At 39.7% G+C, this 21337-nt stretch overlaps 1 protein-coding gene across 4 annotated transcripts in view; it reads right to left on the reverse strand.

Annotated features, from left to right (window-relative positions):
• Positions 1-21337, reverse strand: part of LOC124255769 (protein lingerer-like) — a 47086-nt gene that overhangs the window by 15809 nt on the left and 9940 nt on the right. For all 4 annotated transcript variants that reach the window (XM_046689679.1, XM_046689682.1, XM_046689681.1 and 1 more), the window contains 8 exons: positions 19781-19897; positions 18414-18864; positions 5654-5690; positions 4178-4296; positions 2619-2686; positions 2221-2435; positions 1294-1408; positions 829-1041 (listed from right to left, as the gene is read on the reverse strand). In XM_046689679.1, coding sequence (XP_046545635.1) covers positions 829-1041; positions 1294-1408; positions 2221-2435; positions 2619-2686; positions 4178-4296; positions 5654-5690; positions 18414-18864; positions 19781-19897 — 1335 coding nt within the window. The remainder of the gene's footprint in view (positions 1-828; positions 1042-1293; positions 1409-2220; positions 2436-2618; positions 2687-4177; positions 4297-5653; positions 5691-18413; positions 18865-19780; positions 19898-21337) is intronic.

Raw genomic sequence — 21337 nt, forward strand, 5'->3', positions numbered from 1 at the left:
AGCATGTACTTACAAAACCCAACATCTCTCTCTATATATATATACACACACAACGAGCCGTGCGGGCTGCATCTGCTAATGAACCAGCCGTTACACTTGAGTGCACACCCACCCGCTCTGACTGGGTTCGGTATCCCGGCTGCTTCGTTCTTGGGAAGTAAACCCAAGTACAAAATATTGCACTTTTCATTTGCGATTGTATGCTTATAATTTTGTTTATATGTTTTTTCATGATCAGCAATGTATATTATATGTCATGAATAAGTGATAATTGTGTTTTAATTATGTTTTATTTTTTGGTTGCATGTAACCTTTAACGCAAGAGTTAAAAGTGGTCAAAGTGTCATGGTGACCTTGAAGATAAGGTCAAGGTCACCCAAATAAACTGGTGTCTGCGTAATCCCCTAATGTAGGCTGTCACCAAATTTGAAGACATTGGGTACAACAGTTCATGAGATATCGCGTTAACAAGAATCGGGACGTACAGACACCACTGAATACATAGTCCCCCGTTCCGCATTGCGGCGGGGAACAAGAAGAAAGTAAACTATACACTCCTGTCAGCTGGACTGGGCACACTCATAAGGTATACCTTATCAAATTTGACTAAACTGTAAGATGTCCTTGAGGCAAATAGAGCTGATTATATTTTTGCAATTGAAGACAAGTATGTCGACACCTCAGTACTAGATGATCATGTTTCACAGAATCAAGAAACATTACAACTGTAAATATTATTCTCGATTCATACACAAGGACATAACAGATAAGACATGAGAAAATATCTGTTCCCGAAATATGCCAATTACATGTAAATGGAAACAATACCTTTGATGGGGGAGGCAGCTTGCTTCTCTGCGGTTTAGGCCGCTGCTGCAGTGCCTGCTGTACATGAGGAGGCTGCGATGACATTTGTTGTGCTGCCAGAGACTGTGCAGATATACTGCTTCCCTGCTGCAAGTTTTGAGAATATGAGCTCAACCCACTAGGTGCAGCCTGTGGTTGGAGATTCGAAAGGTTCGACCTTGAAGAGGACCCAATCTGCAAATTACAAGAACATTTCTCGTGAATACAAACAAAATACGAAAAGTATTTGAGACCAGTAGAATTAATATGTGGATTCTCTAAAGCTCTGGACCCTGTTGTATCAAACTTGAATGAAGCATTAACGTGTCATTAAACAAACATTGCTGCCAGCATATTGTTTGAACGCGTAGGTCGCAAAAGAAAAGACAGTGTTTTCAGACAATGAACTCAGAATCACACAGTGGTTAACAGAAGATATATACACACCCCAATAGTGTTCTTGATAGACTCTGTGGCCTGCTGGTTATATTGGGCTATCAAGTTATCATTTGCTTGCTGTTGTTGCTGTTCTGCAGTCTTTAACAAGGTCCCAAGGTCCAATCTGTGAAAAAATCAGTTATTAATTATTAGTGTTGTGAATCAAATGGTACCCTTCATGAATTCAATTCATTATGTCTGATCACTGGTATCAAATATTCATGTTTTACTTTTTGAAAATTGAGTGTTTTACTTGAATTTGGGTGCTATTCATCAAAACAAAACATGCACAAAGGACTATTGCCAGTGACAGCACCCACATATTTCAGTTGCCATTGTTGTAATAAACTAACAGTCCACATGACCAAACCATGTCAACTAGTTTGCCATTATATCACACTATATATTTGATAAGAAATCACCAGTTGCCTTATTGTTGTATTCATTATCAAATATTCGTAATCGTTACCCAATATTCGAGACATGTATCATATTAGCCTCAAAATGGATTCGTTGCAGATATATTAAATGTGATTTTTCAGCATTTTACAACTTTAATTTTCTTAACTGTAATAACATATCATTATCATGTATGAACTTGCATTCCCATAAACATTTGTAAGCTCATTTCAGTTTATGTTTCCCGTTTATAAAGTGTAGTGAGATTATGAATCAATACTGCCAGATATACCCCATTATATGAAGTAACACTGCCAGATATACCCCATCCTGAAAACCTGCATGGTTGAACATTTTTATTTACAGACATAAACACAAACAAGCTCTACAAATCTTTAAATCACTGCTGTAATTGCATTACAATTTTGAATATATGCGAGAATTGAAATGAAAATAGTTTCTTATTTGGTTCTACATGTACATTTTTTATGAAAATATATTGAATTATGAGGGCAATTTGAAAACAAATACCCTTACCTCTGTCCCAGTGTACTAGGCTGTCCAAGTGAGTTTGAAGTCACAATTGATCCAGGCTGTCGAAGTGGGCCTGGCTGTCCCATTGAGCTTGGCATTGGACCAGATTGTCCAAGAGAATTCGACTGACCCATAGAGCTGGTGATATCATTCAGTGGAGAAGGTGCCATCGGTTCCTCCTTCACTGTTGATGCTGTGAACACCTTTGACTCTGTCAGCTGTGAGAAAGACAGCACATCAATTTTTAACTTGGTACCGAGTGCACAAGATGATATAATTCAGAACAAAGGCTTGTCAATCAAATAATTTGCTGTCTTCAAGAAGAGAGGAAACTAATGGTAATAGTAAACATAGTAATTGTATAAAAACAAAATCTGGTGACATCTGATTTTCCCACTTACCGATCCCTGCCAAGTATCATCATTCCAATCTTCAGATGCAGGGGCTGACTCCCAAGTTTCTCCCCATCCTAAACAAACCAAGGGTTAAATAAATGTAATGAATATTTAATCAAATATCAATGCAATCAACAATACAAATTAGCATTATACTTTTACAGGTAGAGGAGAGAAAACAAATGCCAGGTTCTAAAATGACTTACACAGAAGGTCTGTTATATTACCAATACTCTAAGAATTGAAATACCAATACCTATGTGTTCCAATAGGTGTAGAAAATACCAATGAAAAATGTGTTTGTACTTTATTCAGATTCATAAATTACATAGAAAGTAAACATCCCAATACATGCTGACACCTACCATAATACATGAAGTATTACTGTAATAAATTTCAATAGAAATATCAGGCCAAATAACCATCACAAACGTTCAAAACATAAATGTCAGCCTTGAAAATGTTTTTAAACTAATGTAACTGGATCAAGTTCGAGTCAGATAGAAAGAGAAACATTTTGAAAGATTTTCTCCACTACTGAAGGGCGTTCTGCTCTATTGATTACCATATTGGGAAAAATTCAGATTTGCACAGAGTAGCTGGCTACTTGAGAGCTTGTCAATTCAGTAAAAAAACACATTCAATGAAAATGATAACACTTCGCTTTCCCAGCAACACTTTTGCTGATTCAACTGATCCAGCAAACTGTTGGCAATTGACACATCTCAGTCACCAATTATATTGTTAGCTTACACAGTGAATAGTTCTGAAGTGCTAGGTAAAAGAACACATTTGGAACCACCTTCAGATGTTTGCCCACAGCTATTGTAACAGTACTCTTAACTTCACTAGGGACGTTACTATTCACTCACGCATTCGGTGAAATGAACCATATCCCTTCGTGACTTCAATGTGTCTGTCACAATCACTAGAATAGAATATTCATGGTTGTTTTTCAAAAGGAGTGTTTGTACTTGAATTTGAGTTTTTGATTTAAATGAGATATGCTAAATGGAATATATATGTAGTCTGTCAGGATAACAGTCAACACTATATAATTCTTTTGACAGTAATGCAGTCGCTGTCGCGATAAATTAATGCTGTCAACATAGTTCAAACATGTCAAACTAATTTGGTATTATTTCACTGAATATACTAAATAATACATCCACTGTTGACTTTTTGTTGAATTTGTTAACCAATATTCATATTTGTCACCCTGTATTGTATCATATTCACTTCATAGTGGATTCATTGAGTCCTTGTCTCTCTCTTGAGAGAACTGCAGATTGAGACCAAAAATCATGGCAGAAGACTGGCAACTTCAGGTGCCAGAGTATTTCCAAATTGAATAATGTCTACATAAGAGTTTTGCAGTGACACAATTACTGCTTCATTGAAACTGCTGGAGTAGTCTGGCACCTGTTCAGAAACTATATGATAGAAAACTGTGTCACACTGGCAACCTCTATCTGCTTACTGTCATCAAATATCACATTTAAGTTCAATATGAACATCCATTTTTGCATCCCAACTTTTCTAGCTATAAACAATTCTAAACAAACCTGCTGGTTCCTTGTCAGCATTCTCCGCAGTTTCGTTAGTCCATGTATCAATCTGGGGCCCTTTATCAAATCTCTGGGGACGACCTTCTGACTTAAATCCTCCACCACCACCTCCTCCCCTGCAATGTTAATTCTAATCACTTAGATACCAAAAAATAACAGCATATATGAACACGCGAAGTTGAACCGTCTTCCTCATCATTACTCCTTGACTAATAGTATGAGGCATATCATATCTATGAATGATAAACAGAACAAATTAGTCATTTGAAAAACCTTATAAACTATCTTATATACAACTAGATCTGCTGATCTTAAAGGTCACATGCAACCAAAAAATAAAACATAATTAAAACACAATTATCACTTCTTCATGACATATAATATGCATTGCTGATTATGAAAAAACAAATAAACAAAATTATAAGCGTATAATCGCAAATCAAAAGTGCAATATTTTGTACTTGGGTTTACCTCCCTCGAAACGAAGCAGCCGGGATACCGAACCCAGTCAGAGCGGGTGGGTGTGCACTCAAGTGTAACGGCTGGTTCATTAGCAGATGCCGCCTTCACGGGTCATTGTGTGTGTATATATAGAAAGTTGGGTTTTGCAAATACATGCTCATTTTTTGTGTATAACATTTTGCAATCAACAGACATCATAACATGTCATGTGTTCAAGTATCACACCTGCCTGTCTGTGTAATTACATAATGTGACAGAGACCGAACTCGGGCCATAAATCAATGCGTTTTGTTTATGGTGTATAGCCTGATTGGTGTTAAGTTCAAATTGCATGTGGTCAGTGATCGCAGTTGTGTATTGAATATTGTCATTAGCAGACAGGCAGGCAGACACACTGGTGTCAATAAAACAAGACATTGAGTTTTGTCTGTGACAGCAACATATCTATATCACAGTTAGAAATCGTGTCAATGACATTGCTTTTAAGTATCGAACTGAGAAAGTGACTCGGTAAGAAGAACGTGTGGTGAAATAGATAAATGAAATTATATAAACAGTGTATTTACTGTCATAACATACAAAAAGCTCGCGCCTGTGAGATATCAACAAAACATTATGAAACTAGCTCACACCAAAGCCTTTACCGAGTATTCACCAGACAGCCCGCTTCCAAGTTGTGCGAACCTATTTCACTGCGCACGTGCTATGAGCGCAGCCAGCTGTTGAAACCCGTATTCCCCAGAAAAGTCTGGGGAAAATTAGTGAAACGTTTGAACTCCGATTTCGCGCGGTTTTTTTCAACGCGTTATTTTTCAACTTTATAAGTTGAATTTGCATTTTTGACGCTTTTTTTCGGTAAGCCCATACCGAAAGGTATCAGAATCTGCAAAGTTGTGTTTTACGTTGCATGTGACCTTTAAGACAATACAATGCTAACATGTATGAAAATAGTGTATAAATAGTTATAACTGAACAACTGAGATGATGCAGTGTAAGTAATCAAATGCTCACCTTCCACGACCTCCTCTTCCTGCAAATCTGCTGTTACCTATGGAGGATAATGTAATAAAAATATGACAACAAAATCCTTAAAATGTCATTTATAACTTTTTTATAAATTTCTTCATACCATACGAGTACAAAACCTAAAAAATAGTGACGTTTTGGCAATATCACAGCAGGGGACACCAGAAATGGGCTTCACACAATAGTACCCATGTGGGGAATCGGCAATTTCTAGTGAAGTATGTAATGGTATTATTGTTTTGCTTGTCTTCACTGAACAAATATCTATGAGATTTTCCCCATGTACTAATGACAAGGTTAACTTTGCTCATGTATAAAGAATAAAAGACCGTTTTAAGTATCTAAATCATACTTGTACACAAATCAAATGAAAAGTAAGAAGGAACCTCCTTGCAAAAAACATCTATAAACTTGGACAAGACAAGAAACCAGTTACAGTCAAATCCCGATGAGTCGAATGCCAGTGTCTCGAATATTATGCATAACTCGAAGTACCTGTCGGTCCCGACCATTCCCTGTTATAGTTGTCATCATTTGAATACCGGTTACACGAATTCGTCTCATAAATACACACGATGACTCGAGAAGGAAATTTGGTCCCACGAGATTTAAACAACAGCAATCTTGTATACATAAGCCGAAGTCAGTCAATGAGAAGTTGATTGGTGTAGCAAACTAATCCAATTAACAAACCAGCACTGCTCACACCTTTCCGCCAGGTGAGTTCAAAAGGCAGATTAGTGATTTTACGGAAATCACTGTCTGTGCTAATCAGACTGGAACTGATAAGGTGCTCCTATTAGTGATAGGGAAATCATTAGGTAAACAAATGCTTAGGTGGAGGAATTAGGACTGGATCATCTTTTGTTCTACCCTCATAGACATACCTATGTCTCGAATACATCGATAAGTCGAATGTATTACTTGGTCTCCAGCGATTCGACTCATCGAGATTGGACAGTACTTTGAAAACTTGAACCCACAGGAGTGCTAGCCCTGACAAGTTAACTGACCAGGCCACAGCAACACTGTTAAACTTTGTTCCCATATACAAAGTAATGCCTAAGTGACTACAAAAAGCACTGTACCTAAGGTGATGCTGGTAACGCACGTTACCAGCATGCCAACATGGTGGCAGGTAAGATCGCTTGGCGATTATTCCCCTCGAATTAGCAGTCTTCCACGTGTATACAGTCAACATTATTCAGCACACTGATAAACTTTGATGGTGGAAATACATTGAATGCACTGAATTTGCTTATTAACTCTTTCAACACCAGTCAACCAGAGGCACTTACTGCCATGACACCGAGTTCACAGAGACTCTAAGGTCATAGATAAAGCCTATGTTTATGAAGGAAATTATAAGCTTGTAAAACGTTATTGCTACTACATGTCATACACCATTTAAAAGATCTAATCCTACTGTTGATAAACATGAAGTTTATTTTCATAATATAATTCAAATAATACAACTACAACTTAAATAAATTTATTTTGTAATGAAAAATGCAAGTTTACGTTTATAATGTCCAGATAAACCACGAAAGAAGCAAAAACTATGGCGATTTTTTTCCATTTGTGACATGACATAACATGCCCGTACCTTTTTCTTTTATATTTTCATTTTTACGTAATCAAAAAATTATTATAAAAAGATTTCTTAAATAATATGTATGGTCGCTTATTTCCCGATATCAGTGGCTTTCCGCTCGGTAACATGACACAAAAGCGGAAAATGCCTCAGTTTTCGAAGCTCCGTATGAATAACATGTGAGGCGAATCGTTTGATGTCGGGTATCGTTCGAAAGCTCTGAACATCAACATCATCACTGAACCCTTGCCGAGAGTATTTTCACAGTTGTAAGAAGCGTTTTTATTGGATAAAGATTGGTTTCTAATGACGCTTTTTTGCCACAGTCTGCTATAAGGGTCGTGATTGGTCAAAATGAGACACCTGACCTCAGGCAGCCAATCATATTACGGCAATGGATACCGTCCTCGTAAACAAAAACTTTTAGATTTAGACGAAAGTTTTGGGTAAAATAATGCTATTTTGAACATATTAAGCAAGAAATTGCTACCTATACCTAAATTATGGGACTAATTGTACGTATCGTGCTAGGTTATGACCTGTGACAAAAATGCTTCATGCATATATTTTCGCATTAAACATCGTGTCCGAGTGTGAAGATTGAGGTGGCAAGAGCCGAGGTATCACTTGTCAGTGACTTGACTTGCATTACATGATAAAATGTAATTTTTAGAGTAAAATTGATATTTTATACTTATCCTGACTCATGCTCTTTTGCTTGTCTTCTTCTTCTTGCGAACATAGTGGAACACTTGTATCTCCTTATTTGAAGCTCCTTCAAAATAAAATCACTAATTGGTACTCACCACGAGTTGCTCCCCTTTGTTTCCCCTGGCGGGAAAGGTGTAAGCCACCCTCTGGCCATGTGCTCCACTCTCTCCTGATTTAGCGAGCCCAACACTTGAATTTACAGGAAATCCAAAGTGTTATGTGGGGAGGATGGGAGGGCTAACCTCATGAGTCAGGATAAGTATAAAATATCAATTTTACTCTAAAAATTACATATTTTTCCTTATCCTGACTCATGCTCTTTGCTTGTAGCATCCCTACTGAGAGGAGGTGGGTAACAGAATACTTTGGATTTATAATTAGTGATTTTGTATAGATATACTGTAATATCCCCTCGGGGAACTTCATGAAGGCTTAGATTTAGGATGTTTCCTGTATAAAGAAAACCATAGGTTATATAAAGCCATTAAAGGGAATTACATTATGAATATATTGAACAATACATATAAATTATATATATATATATAGGTGACTCTGATAGAGGCACTGAAATTGACTATACCAAAGTATATGCTTAAGGTTGAATACTTAAGCTGAACATATATACATAGCCCTAAAACTCCGTAGAGTTATAAGCTAGATGAGTATGTATAAAATACATATTAATCTTGTGAGGATAATATTTTAAGCCCTCTGAGGGACTGTCAGTTGCTGGCGAGGACCAGTGGTCGAAATGGTGAATGCCAGAGACATCTTCTGTAGTGATGTCTCTCAGGTAGTGATTAGCAAATACCATGTTAGATTTCCAATAGCATCCTTCCATAATCGTGTTCAAGGAACAGTTACGTGTAGAGGCGAGGGTAGAGGCCAGTGCCCTGATCTCATGTGGATTTGATGCTGTTGGTGGGTCAAACCTGCTGCCTTGTAGGCACGCAGGAGAATGACAGTCCTTATCAAATAGATATTGTGGTCCGTGACACTTCTGTTTGATTAAGTGGCGATAAGGGGATGAATAAGCGTTTGAGAAATCTTCTCCTTGTTTTGGATCATCGTAAGTAAATAAACTTTGAAGCTCTTACGGACACAGTGATAGGTCTTGTGTATCTTGTGATCGAGAATAGAGGATAAGCGCCGGGATGTGGAATAATCTGTCTGGTTGACCTGGCAGTTGATTTTTCGCGATGAAATCCCATCTTAATCCGAGGAGTGCTGTGTTATGATTGTCATCAAACTGTATCCTCTCGTAATCCAGGCGTGAATTTCAGACATTCTTGCTGCTGTGGCTAGCGATAGCAGAAACAGTGTTTTCTGTGAGAGAAATTCAAAGTTTGTCGATTCCAAAGGTTCATAGACCTCACTTTCGTGAGGTGTTGTAACACTACATTCAGATCCCAAGCTGGAAGTGGAACTTCGCTTTTGGTCCTCAATCGGGCTTCGTAGTAAGGCCAGTAACTCTGGAGATCTTGTCAATTTGACACCCGTTCTCATGGTGATTACAGAACTAAAAGCGGCAAGATATGTTGATATCGTTGAACCTTTTAAATGTTTGTTTTGGCGTAGGTAACACAAATAGTCTGCCACTTGAGGTTGTGAAGCCTCTCTTGCTGTAAACCCTTTCTTTGTTGCATAATTTTTGAAACTGTGCCACTTGTCGTCGTACAAGTTCACGAGTTGAATAGCGTAAAGGCAAAGCGTGACTGCTTTTGCAGCCCTGGCAGAATATCCTCTCTTGTTTAAACACATTTGTATACAGTCCATACGTGTAGTTGGAACATTGCTGGGTTTCCGTGCACTTGTTTGGTGTGAGGATGAATTAACAGGTTTTTGGCGCTTGGGTAGCTCCAGTGTTGGTTGACCGATTTCTTGAATTAGTATGGGAAACCACGTTCTGGCCGACCAGTAGAGTAGCGACCAAAGTGAGTTGTAGGCTCTGTGTTTGTCTGATTTTCTGTAATACTTGAGGTATTATTGCTGGCTGGTGAAGCAGCGTGCGCATTGAGGCCTTCCATGATAGACTTAGGCGTCCGTTGCCCAAGCTTGGGGGTCTGGGACTGGTGACCACGAATGTCGGTAGCTGATTGTTGAATCGGCGTGGCGAATAGGTCTATTTAGCGGCTCCTAATTGCTTGATTATCTGTGCAAAATTTCCCTGTTGATCATCCACTCTGTCGGTGATGGTAGATGAGGCGAGAGGCGTCTGCTAGTATATTTCTGGCTCGGGAATGTGCACTGCTCTGACATGTAGATTTAGATCTTGTATTAAATCGAACAGTTGAAAGCTTAGGTTCAAAAGGTTCATCGATCTCGTTGAGCCTTGCTTGTTTATGTAAAGCGCCACTGTCGAATTGTCTGTATGGATCATTAGTAGCATTTTGTAGAAATGTGCTCCAATGTAGAATGGCGTTGATTACAGCTTTCATTTCTAGACTGTTTATATGGAGTTTGCATTCTTGCTGATTCCATAACCCTGATATCGTGTGGTTGGTGAGATGAGCTCCCCAACCTTGGGTAACAGCGTCTACATACAGATGGGTTTTGTATTCCTGCTCTGCTAAACAAATCCCTTCGCAGACATTCGATTTCTTGGTCCACCATAGTAGATGCGGTCTGAGATGTTTTGGTAGACTGAATGGTTGTACATCGTTGAGATGTCGTTGATGAGACCTGTAGGGGGCGTAACTGTAATCTGCCTGTGACAGTCATGTCTTGGGCTGATGTGAAGACCTAGTAGGCTCTGCCATTGTCGCGAGTGGTAGCGGAGAGAGTAGAGCTGGTGGAATGGTCTGCTGTATCTTGAGCCAGCGGTCTTCTGGTACCATAATACGGTTTGCGATTTGTGATGAATCGAATACCTAGGAACTGCAGGTCTTGCGATGGTACTAGGTCCGACTTGCGTAAGTTTACTAACCAACCTAGTTGTGTTAGTAGCTTTATGATGTAATTTAACTGTAGTTTGAGGCGCAGTGGATCTTGATCTACTTGTATCCCGTCGTCGAGGTAAAAAGCGCACTCGTAGCCCTTGGCGATGTAGAAATTTGATAATCGGTTTCGTTATCCTCGTGAATAGCCAGGGGCTGATGATATTCGAATGGGAGTACTTTCCACTGGTAATGTAGCCCTTCTAGAGTAAATCGTAGGTATTTCCTGGAATCGGGATGAATGGGGATGTGCAGGTAGGCATCCTGTAGATCTATGCTGCCCATGTAGTCCATAGGGCCGAATCATCTGGCGTAACTGAGGTAAATGTATCATCGCGAGAAACCCGATTGGTTTGCGTAGATAGTTCTTGTTGAAAAAGCTCATGTTGTAGATGAGTCTGTATTTCTCCGTGGAGTTTTCTTGGGAACTAGGAAAACTGGGGAGTAGAAACCTGGTTCGGCGTTTGCTTGATCTATTACTTCTATGGCCTGTTTGGATAGGAGTGATGAAACAGCCTCTCTTATCTTTGGTAGTTGTTTAAAGCTTGTAAATCGAACTTGGGGGTTTGATTGTCAGCGGAGGCTTAGCCTGTAGAGGGATCTGAAATCCGTGTTGAAGAATGTTGGAGGCGTAAGGGTCTTGCAATATTCCCCAGTTTTCCCAGTGTAGTTGGAGGCGTCCACCCACTTGAGCTGGCTGTACTGGAGCGGCTGGGGTGGAAGACTCCAGTCGTTCGAACCTGTGTTTCAGCGTCTATAATTGCGGGAACCTCTGGGTGTCCTGCCTCTTCCTGATCCTCCTCTATAGTTGCCATATGGGCGTGAAAGAATCTTACCTCTAGAGCTGGCTATCTTCCTGTCTCTTGCTCTTTGTAGGCCCGTGAACTTAGATCTGCCTGAGTATCTTTGTGAAGTCTGGCCGAATGGCTGGCTAGTGTGTCCATCGATCTAATCATAAGGACTTCCCTGGAATCCTTAGAGACTTCCTTGGCGACTTTGTCGATTTCTCCGTCAAAGATGGATGTTGTCGACCGCGGGGCTGTATAAAGTGGGGCTGTAAAGTTCTCCCCAATTACAGAGGCGAGGAGGCCTTGGCGACGAGCTAAGGTCAGTGCTGCTGAAACAGATGTAAGATGATCCGTTAAAACTGCTGATCTTTCTTTTGCATAAGTAAGGCAGAATAAATCATTCTATCATCTTCCGTCGTGGAATCCGGAATCTAGTAATAAGAGTCTCATTGATCGTCCTAGATCTATTTAACCCAAAGAACATCGTCTCGTCATGGTTTCTATATGAGCCAACTTGCGATCATCCATCTTGTAAATCTTGTTCTTTACATAAGCTGATGATCTTATAGTTCTCATCGATGTCCTGGGCCTTGTAGAAGGAGTCCATGTTATCGTGGAGAACTTCTTGGCTTGAAAGTTGGGCAGATGTGGTATCTGAACTTTAAGTAGCTTTCTGGAAAGCTGCATCTAGATTCTGTGGCACTGCATAATCGAGATTCGATCGGGGTAGAGTGATTGCATCTGGATCATCTTCCTTCATCAAATCGTCTAAGCTGTATTGCCACTTTTAGATGGTGATGTGAGATCTAGGTTATTGACCATCAATACCGTATCTCTGCATCAGAAAATATGATTCCTCCATCATCCTCAAAACCATCATCATTAACAAATTGTAGATGCTCGCCGGGACTGCGTGTAGCTGTCTGTATATCTGATGAGGTTTGTGGCGATCTAGTTGACTTGTCGCGCGCTCTATGTGGAGATCTGGCGGGTGTCGACCTGGTGATGAGCGAAGTGGAGATGTCGTCTATGGGATGATCTTCGGAGACTTGTGAGGTGAATGTTGATAGCCAGCGAAGCTCTTCCGGCAGTCCCTCGATGTTCTTCTAGATGATGAGGATCTGGAATCATATGTCGCCAGCGAATGCCTTAGCGAAGCTTCATTTGCGTCGGTCGGGGATCGATGATATGACCTTAGCGAAGGCCTCCGTGATGTCTGATGGTCTGAGTCCATATCTAGAGATGAAATCGAAGATGGTGATGATCTCTCTCCGCCTTAGCGAAGGCCTTAGCGAAGAGCTGTACATCTAGGTCGCCGTCAAGGTGGTGCGGGACTTCCCAGCGAAGGTGACATCGTCTTGGCTGCTCGTTGGCGGGGGTGCCTCTGGGGTGCTGTCTACGTTGGAGCCTTAGCGAAGGCTTCGGACCCTGCTGCGCAGTTTGTAGTGGTCCTCCATGATGTTCATAATCTGCGCATCATGTCTTCTGGGATGATCTGTGGCGAAGTCGTCGGCGTCTTTTCTGCGATGGGGTTCACATCAATGGCGTCTGGCGTCGGTGTAGAGAGCATCAGGCTGCATGGTGATCTCTGCAGAAGTCACAGTCGCTGACACGGTCGCTTCTTCTGCGTAAGTCGGGGATGATTATCGGCTGATCATCGTAGAGGCCCAATTCTGCTGCTGGAGCGATCTCGGCTGAAAGTTCTTGCTGTCTTCGTAGATTTCCCTTTGGAAGTCTGCGCTGCCCTGGGGTGTCCTCAATCTGCGTTGAGGCGGCGATGAGAGCCCTCTTAGACTTGGTCTGCAATGGCGGGATGTCTGGGGAGGCGGTCGTTTCTTCGAGAGTAGCGGACTGCGTCCCGTTCCTCTACGAAGGGGTCTCTAGCAGAACACCAGGCGGGAGAGGTCGATCGCTAGCAGCTGACTGGATGGAATATCTGGACTCTCTGCCATGTTTTGCCCTTGTTTGCGTGATCTATCTGCATGCGTCTTAAGGCATAAAGATGATATTTATTAAATGCAGAATGAGATAAATTAATGCAGTAACTGCAGCGTGAATTAAGCGCGCGCAGTAGAACAACTAGGGCATATTACATGTGGATGGGAGGCAGAAAAGCGTAATCTACAAATCGTACAGATTTTCATCAGCGTAAAGCTAGCTGAACAATCGCGAATACTGCGTGAATAAACAGTAGAAATCACGATAATTAATCAATACAAATAGTAAAGGATACTAGCTATACCTCTATAGTAACCTATGAGAGGTAAAACTAAGAGATTATCAAAGGATATGGTGTGTAAGGAGACACGAGGCTCTCACATCCTGCTCACTGGAAGAAGAAGGAGAGTGGAGCACATGGCCAGAGGGTGGCGACACCTTTCCGCCAGGGGAAACAAAGGGGAGCAACTTCGTGGTGAGTACCAATTAGTGATTTTATTTTGAAGGGGCTTCAAATAAGGAGATACAAGTGTTCCACTATGTTAGCAAGAAGAAGAAGACAAGCAAAGAGCATGAGTCAGGATAAGGAAAAATAACGATGTTTCGAGGAATTCATTAAATAAATTGAATAAACTAATGAATAAAATCAACAACAACATTAATAAAAGTTGTCAAACGTACACATAAAATTACTATTTCCATCTTTTTGTGCGATCATGTAATGTAAGTCAAGTCATTGACAAGTGACATCTCGGCTCTCGCCGCCTCAATTTTCACGCTCGGACACGATGTTTAATGAGAAAATATATGCATGAAGCATTTTTGTCACAGGTCATAACCTAGCACGATACGTCCAATAAGTTCCATAATTTACGTATAGGTAGCGATTTCTTGCTTAATATGTTCAAAATAGCATTATTTTACCCAAAACTTTCGTCTAAATCTAAAAGTTTTTGTTTACGAGGACGGTATCCATTGCCGTAATATGATTGGCTGCCTTAGGTCAGGTGTCTCATTTTGACCAATCACGACCCTTATAGCAGACTGTAGCGAAAAAGCGTCATTAGAAACCAATAAATTCGCTTCTTACAACTGTGAAAATACTCTCGGCAAGGGTTCAGTGATGTTGATGTTCAGAGCTTTCGAACGATACCCGACATCAAACGATTCGCCTCACATGTTATTCATACGAAGCTCCGAAAACTGAGGCATTTTCCGCTTTTGTGTCATGTTACCGAGCGGAAAGCCACTGATATCGGGAAATAAGCGACCATACATATTATTTAAGAAATCTTTTTATAATAATTTTTTGATTACGTAAAAATGAAAATATAAAAGAAAAAGGCACGGGCATGTTATGTCATGTCACAAATGGAAAAAAATCGCCATAGTTTTTTTCTTCTTTCGTGGTTTATCTCGACGTTATAAATGTAAGCTTGCATTTTCATTCAAATTTTTTTTATTTAAGTTGTAGTTGTATTATTTGAATAATATTATAAAAATAAACTTCATGTTTATCAACAGTAGGATTAGATCTTTTAAATGGTGTATGGGATGAAGTAGCAATAACGTTTTACAAGCTTATAATTTCCTTCATAAACATAGGCTTCATCTATGACGTCAGAGTCTCTGTGAACTCTGTCATGGCAGTTAATGCCTCTGGTTGACTGGTGTTGAAAGAGTTAAGTTGACAGACTATGTAGCTTTAGAAATTCAGCCCTACCCAATAAATGCACGATGTAAAATGTACTTTGAACATCTACATCAACATGTCAAATGTCCGAATTGAGGAGGGACAGAGAAAAAGCTAGCAGCGTAATGGACAATGGGCACACACATCTAAATCCGTTCAAGTTCAACAAAACGCCACATAAATAGTGTGATTAAACACACCCTGCTTCAAGACAAGCAACAACTCTCTGGCGCACAGAAAAAGTCGCTCATACTGTTAAATGTAGCAGCAGTACACATCTGTGTAAAACATAAGAACTGATATTTTTTATCTCCTTTGTGTTTAAACATAACTCGACAGTTTCTGTTTACCGTCTAAAGCAGGACAGTATGCGTTACCAGCATCATTCATTGCACGCTACCGACATCCAGACTTTGAGTTACCGACATCCTCGCACGATTTTAAAAATCCTTATTCTTCAACACATAGACATTAATAAGCAAATTCAATGCATTCAATGTATTTCCACCATCAAAGTTAATCAGTGTGCTAAATAATGTTGATTGTAAACACGTGGAAGACTGCTAATTCGAGGGGAATAATCGCCAAGCGATCTTACCTGCCGCCATGTTGGGATGCTGGTAACGTGCGTTACCAGCATCACCTTAGGTACAGTGAAAAGGACAGTCTTGTGAATCTAATATGTGCCTAGACAAGTATGCAACACATTACTGAATTTACTGAAAATAATTATGCAAAGTACAGCTATAATAACCTCAAAGGGACTATTGATTTTAGTCTTTTGAACCCGTAATTCATTAAACACATTTGACAAAATGTACAGCAAGTCGCGTGAATTCAAAAGAATTGGATTGTTATGAGTATGTTTGTTGTAAACATAGTTAACTGTACATAGCCATCAACGTCAATTAAATTCCTTTAGATCCAAGAATTGAAACAAACTATGCTAGAAAATAATTGTTCTTCTGGTGCTACAGGTTATTGTTACGATGTATCTTGCAACAACATTTCACAAATTACATTATACAATATAAAACAGCCTACAGATCGCTAGATCACCATACATGGGACAATGGAGCCTTTCAATACTTTTGCTACCTGCATGTGATCTAGCTGGATTTCCACAATGAATTCAGGTGATAGCAATTTTCGACAAATTTAGCCATGAATTATAACATATATTCTTTGATTTAAACACTGGTAGATATAAAAATAGTTTGAATGACATGGTCTTATATATACCCTCAGGGGGGGGGACAATAATCATATTGTACTTCAATCCTAGTTGAGGGCACTGCCATGAACAATTTTAGTTAATAATCATATGAAATAACATGCCCTGTACATCCAAATTTATCCATCAAGTAAAGCACAGGCAAACTGTAGTGTAAATAGGGTTGCACAACAAAGAGAAAATGACTAGTCTTCCTATATGCGGGTGAGCGAAGCGAGCAATGGTTGGCAACATAATTCCCTCCCTTTGATTTGAAAAACACTTTTAATATTAAATAAAAATATTGCCTCCACCAATGGTAGACACCCATTTCCTCACAGGGTTGTGCTCTCTGATTTTAAATCTCATATTTAATAATTACTCGCGTACAATATACTTAATTCAACATTTCAAGCACCACCCCAGGCATGTCAAATCGTTCTTCGCCTCCATCACCCCTGCCAGCTTCCGGTTCAACGGAGTATAAAGGAACAGGGTAGTTAAATCTAAATATACTTGTTGAATAACATGTCCGCCGATATGGAATACTTGCAGAGTTACCTCCCTTGCCTTGATTCACACAATACACCAGAAGTATTTTTTTTTGCAGAATAAATGTTACAGACATCCTAACAATAACGATGACAAATAAGAAAAACAATCTCCAACAGTTAATGGTAAAATAAGGCAATATGATATTTCTTTTTAATTTCTGCTTATTCTTGTTCCTTCACTCCTTTGAACCGAAAGCTGGCAGAGGTAATGGAGGCGAAGAACGATTTGACATGCCACAGGTGGCGCTTAAAATGTTGAATAAAATATATTGTACGTGAGCAATTAATAAATATGAGGTTGGAAATCTGAGAGCCCAACCCTATGAGGAAATGGGTGTCTGCCTTTGATGGTGGCGATATTTTATTTTGTTATTCAAATTATTTTTTTAACCGAAGCAAGGGAAGTATGTTGCCAACCTTTTTTCGCTCGCATATAGAAAGACTGGCAATTTTTATCTCTGTTGCGCCACCCTACTTGCCAATGAGTCACTTGAGTCACTTCACTATAAAGCCAACAGGTGTTTGCCACTAACATGGCTATCTCCCCAGCCGCTAAAGAGGAATGAAATATTTATAACATATTTACTACTTTTTTACTTTTTGGTCACATACAAGATGCCAGAAATGACTGGTGTCTGCATAATCACTTAATGTAGGCTGTCGACATAATTGAAGACATTGAGTGCAATGTTTTATGAGATATCGTGTTTCGACAAAATGGTCAAAGAGTCGTGGTGACCTTGAAGATAAGGTCAAGGTCACACAAATCAACTGGTGTCTGCATAATCCCCCAATGTACGATGTCACCAAATCTGAAGACATTGGGTACAACAGTTCATGAGATATCGCGTTAATAAGAATCGGGACGTGCGTACGCTGCTGAATACATAGTCTTCCGTTCCGCATGACGTGGGGGTACAACAATCAAATGAAAACTACTACCATTAAATCCTTCATAGATCCCTTGTGATGGAAAAAGCAACAGTCAAGCAGGATATGGCTGACAGACTCTTTCATCACAAGGAATACAATATGGAAGATCCTCCCTATATTTAGTCATATTTAGCTATGACCAATACAGAATCTTCTAACATGACCTCTTCAAATCTGGACTGTCAGCCCAAGTAGGTATTAACCACAAGTTGGATTTATTGCATGTACTTAATTAATATCTACTTGGCTGAACCTGTAGAGCATGGGTTTCGAGCCAGAAAATATATTCAAAACTTGCCCATCATCGCACTCCGAGAATAATCTACAGATGTTGCTAACAAAATTTAAGAACAATTTTTCTTGCAGAAAGAGCAGGAAGTTTTACCTCTACCCCTGCCTCGTCCTCTGTCTCCACTTCGCTCACGCCCAAATCCACCAAAACCATTTTCCTTGTCCCGGAAACCATCCTGATCCCGGTACCCATCATGATCTTTAAACCCATCACCATCTTGGTAGTTGCCCTTTCCACCACGGTCACCAAATCCATCTCTGTGCCTAAATCCTTCATTATCGCCCTCTGCGTTTCTTTCACCGTACTGATTGTTCCTGTCTCTCCCACGACCACGAGCCAGACGTGGAGGTGGTCCTCCATTGCGACGTCCACGTCTAGGAGGGCCATCATGTCTGTTGTCCGGTCGGTCATCATCACGACTACGATCTCTTTTGCTGTCCGATTTGTCTGACACATGATTTGCTACTGGTTCTGTTTTCGGAATGGGAACTGATGCATTATTTGTTCGTTTCTTCTTTTTGCTTTGCTCAACTTTCCATTCTCCCTACAAAAAAGTGTTGACGGGTTAAACATGGGTTTATGGCGCTTTCATCCAGCAGCTTCGCAAAAGGGACCATAATTTTAATAGAAAAATAACAATTATAAATCAAGAAATGTCATATAATTAGTAATTACTACTAATCTCTGTATAACTTGTATTTATGCCATACTGAGCAATATTCCAGCTGCATCATACATGCTGCCTGTAAAGTTACAACCATCATAAACATGGACCTTGCCAGACCAATGACAATATACCAATCACTAAAACATGCATTCTATACACAAATGAACCATAATGCAAGCACAAAGATAGGTTGCTATGATTTAGTTGAACTGGGTCTGCATCGCTATTATCATTATCAATGTCAAGTAAGTTCTGTCCTGACACAACACAAAGATATCAGTCAACAATCAGTCAATCTTCTGGGGTCTAATTGTTCGAAATCTATTGGCACTAACTTACTTCTGTGAAATTTACACTGGTCCTGTGGTCCCTAACTGGTAAACATTCATCAGGACCACTAAATGATAAGTTTGCAGTGGTCCTGGTGGCCAGTGAATTTTTTACAAATTTAAAAGATGTTAAACGTTCAAATGAATATAATAGTATTGATAGTTAAGTAAATCTATGAATGTTATTTTGGACCAGTAAAATACAGACAGTACCACTCATTATTGTCCACTCACTGGTCCTGTCATCTAGTGGGAAATTTTGAAAGGTTTCTTACACTGTTCCTTAGTTATAAGAACACTACCAAACAACTATAGTATACTCTGGCAATTAGTGGCACAAGTTACAGACTGACGAGTCCTCGTCAGTACTTGGCAAAATAACATAACAATTTTTTCCTTGTCATTCAAAAGGTTTCCTGGTCTTAGTTTCATAGTAAATCTGAAGAGAACAGGTTCCCTCCTACCTGAGGCTCATCATCCTGTTCTTCCAGCAGCATGAGAGCAGCTCTTTCAAGATCATTCTCGCAGTCATGAAGGGCCACGGCCACTGTGTCCTCAGACTTACCAGTCATCTCCATCAACTGAAGAAATAAAACAGAATTGATTGCCTCGACAATGTTTAAGCTTCAAAATTACATATTACTAATGAAACTGTTGAAATAACACAATGCTCCAAAATATCTAAGCTTTTAAGTTCAAAGTGTGAGGAAAAATGCACTGTACCTCATCTGATTTGTAACCACAGTTTAAAATGTCAACAGGAAGCCACTTTTGCATAAATACTATGGTGAAACATAATTAAATCACATCTTCACCAAGTTAAAAAAACAACTGTCAAAAGGAAAAACAGTAATTTCCACAACAAACCAACTTTAAGTGAACAAAGTCATTTATATCCACACCTATTGCCTGCTACTGAAAAGAATGGCATGCAAATAAATGAGACATTGTTAATATTAACTGCTTTCACCACCTGATAGTGAAACTCTTGTGAGCCATGAAAATGTGCTACAACATAGCTTTGATCAACAGAGATCAAGGGTATTGCATACTAGTTCACCACTAGACCTATCCAAATGCCAAGTTTGGTAAAAAAGATAAGGTAAATAATCTTGTCTAGTGATGTTTAATTTCAAATTTGACGTCTCTACGGACAAAGTCGTCTTCTGTTGTTTGTTCACGCGAAGTGATGTTTTCTTACCCCTGGAAAAAAGTTTGACGAAAGCGTAACCCATGGATAAGACGACCCCTTTCTACAGACTGCTTTTTTTGGTCCTCAAAATTCGGCTTATAGACGGTCATATATGGTATTTCAATTTAGAAGATTTGGTCTGGAAACGAAAATGATGGACAGATGGACTCAGTTTCTACATCCCTCAGTTGGGCTGGGGATAATTACTTATTTACAATGTATACACATAGGGAATGGGATGTACAGGTGGGCAATATCCAAATTCATCTTCAAACCTCTTGGAATGGAAAAAGGTGAAAAACAAGCAGCAATGTAGCACAATGGTCAAGTCAAAAATTGTCAAATCAAGGTCAAAAACAAAATATTCCAAAATGAAATAAATGCTGAGACCCACTACTAAACTACACATCTACTAAATTTCATAACGTTTTGAACATATGATTAAAAACTACACACTGACAGCTTTTACCATTGCACAAAAGTGTAATAACACTTCATAAGTTACACAATGCCATTTAGAAAGTGGTCAAATGTAACATGTTATATTTGGGATTACACTTTCTTAGTAGAGTACAGATTCTGGTACTTTTCGGGTTGAGTCCCATCCGGGTTTTGAACCCACACCCTCAGAGTCTAATCGCCAGCACACAAAGTCGGCAGCCTAACCCGCTCAGCCACCACAACTTCAACTAAGTCGGTGGAAGTCGCCATGGCTGAGCAGGTTAGGCGGCTGATTAGGTGCCTTACTCTGAGAGTGTGGGTTCGAATCCCGGATGGGACTCAACCCAACAATATTTATAAGTTATACCTCAGTAGGGAAATATGAAGG

The sequence above is a fragment of the Haliotis rubra genome, unplaced genomic scaffold (assembly GCF_003918875.1).
Source record: "Haliotis rubra isolate DU_JTF1 unplaced genomic scaffold, ASM391887v1 Scf61, whole genome shotgun sequence".
Classification (NCBI taxonomy): Eukaryota; Metazoa; Mollusca; class Gastropoda; order Lepetellida; family Haliotidae; genus Haliotis; species Haliotis rubra.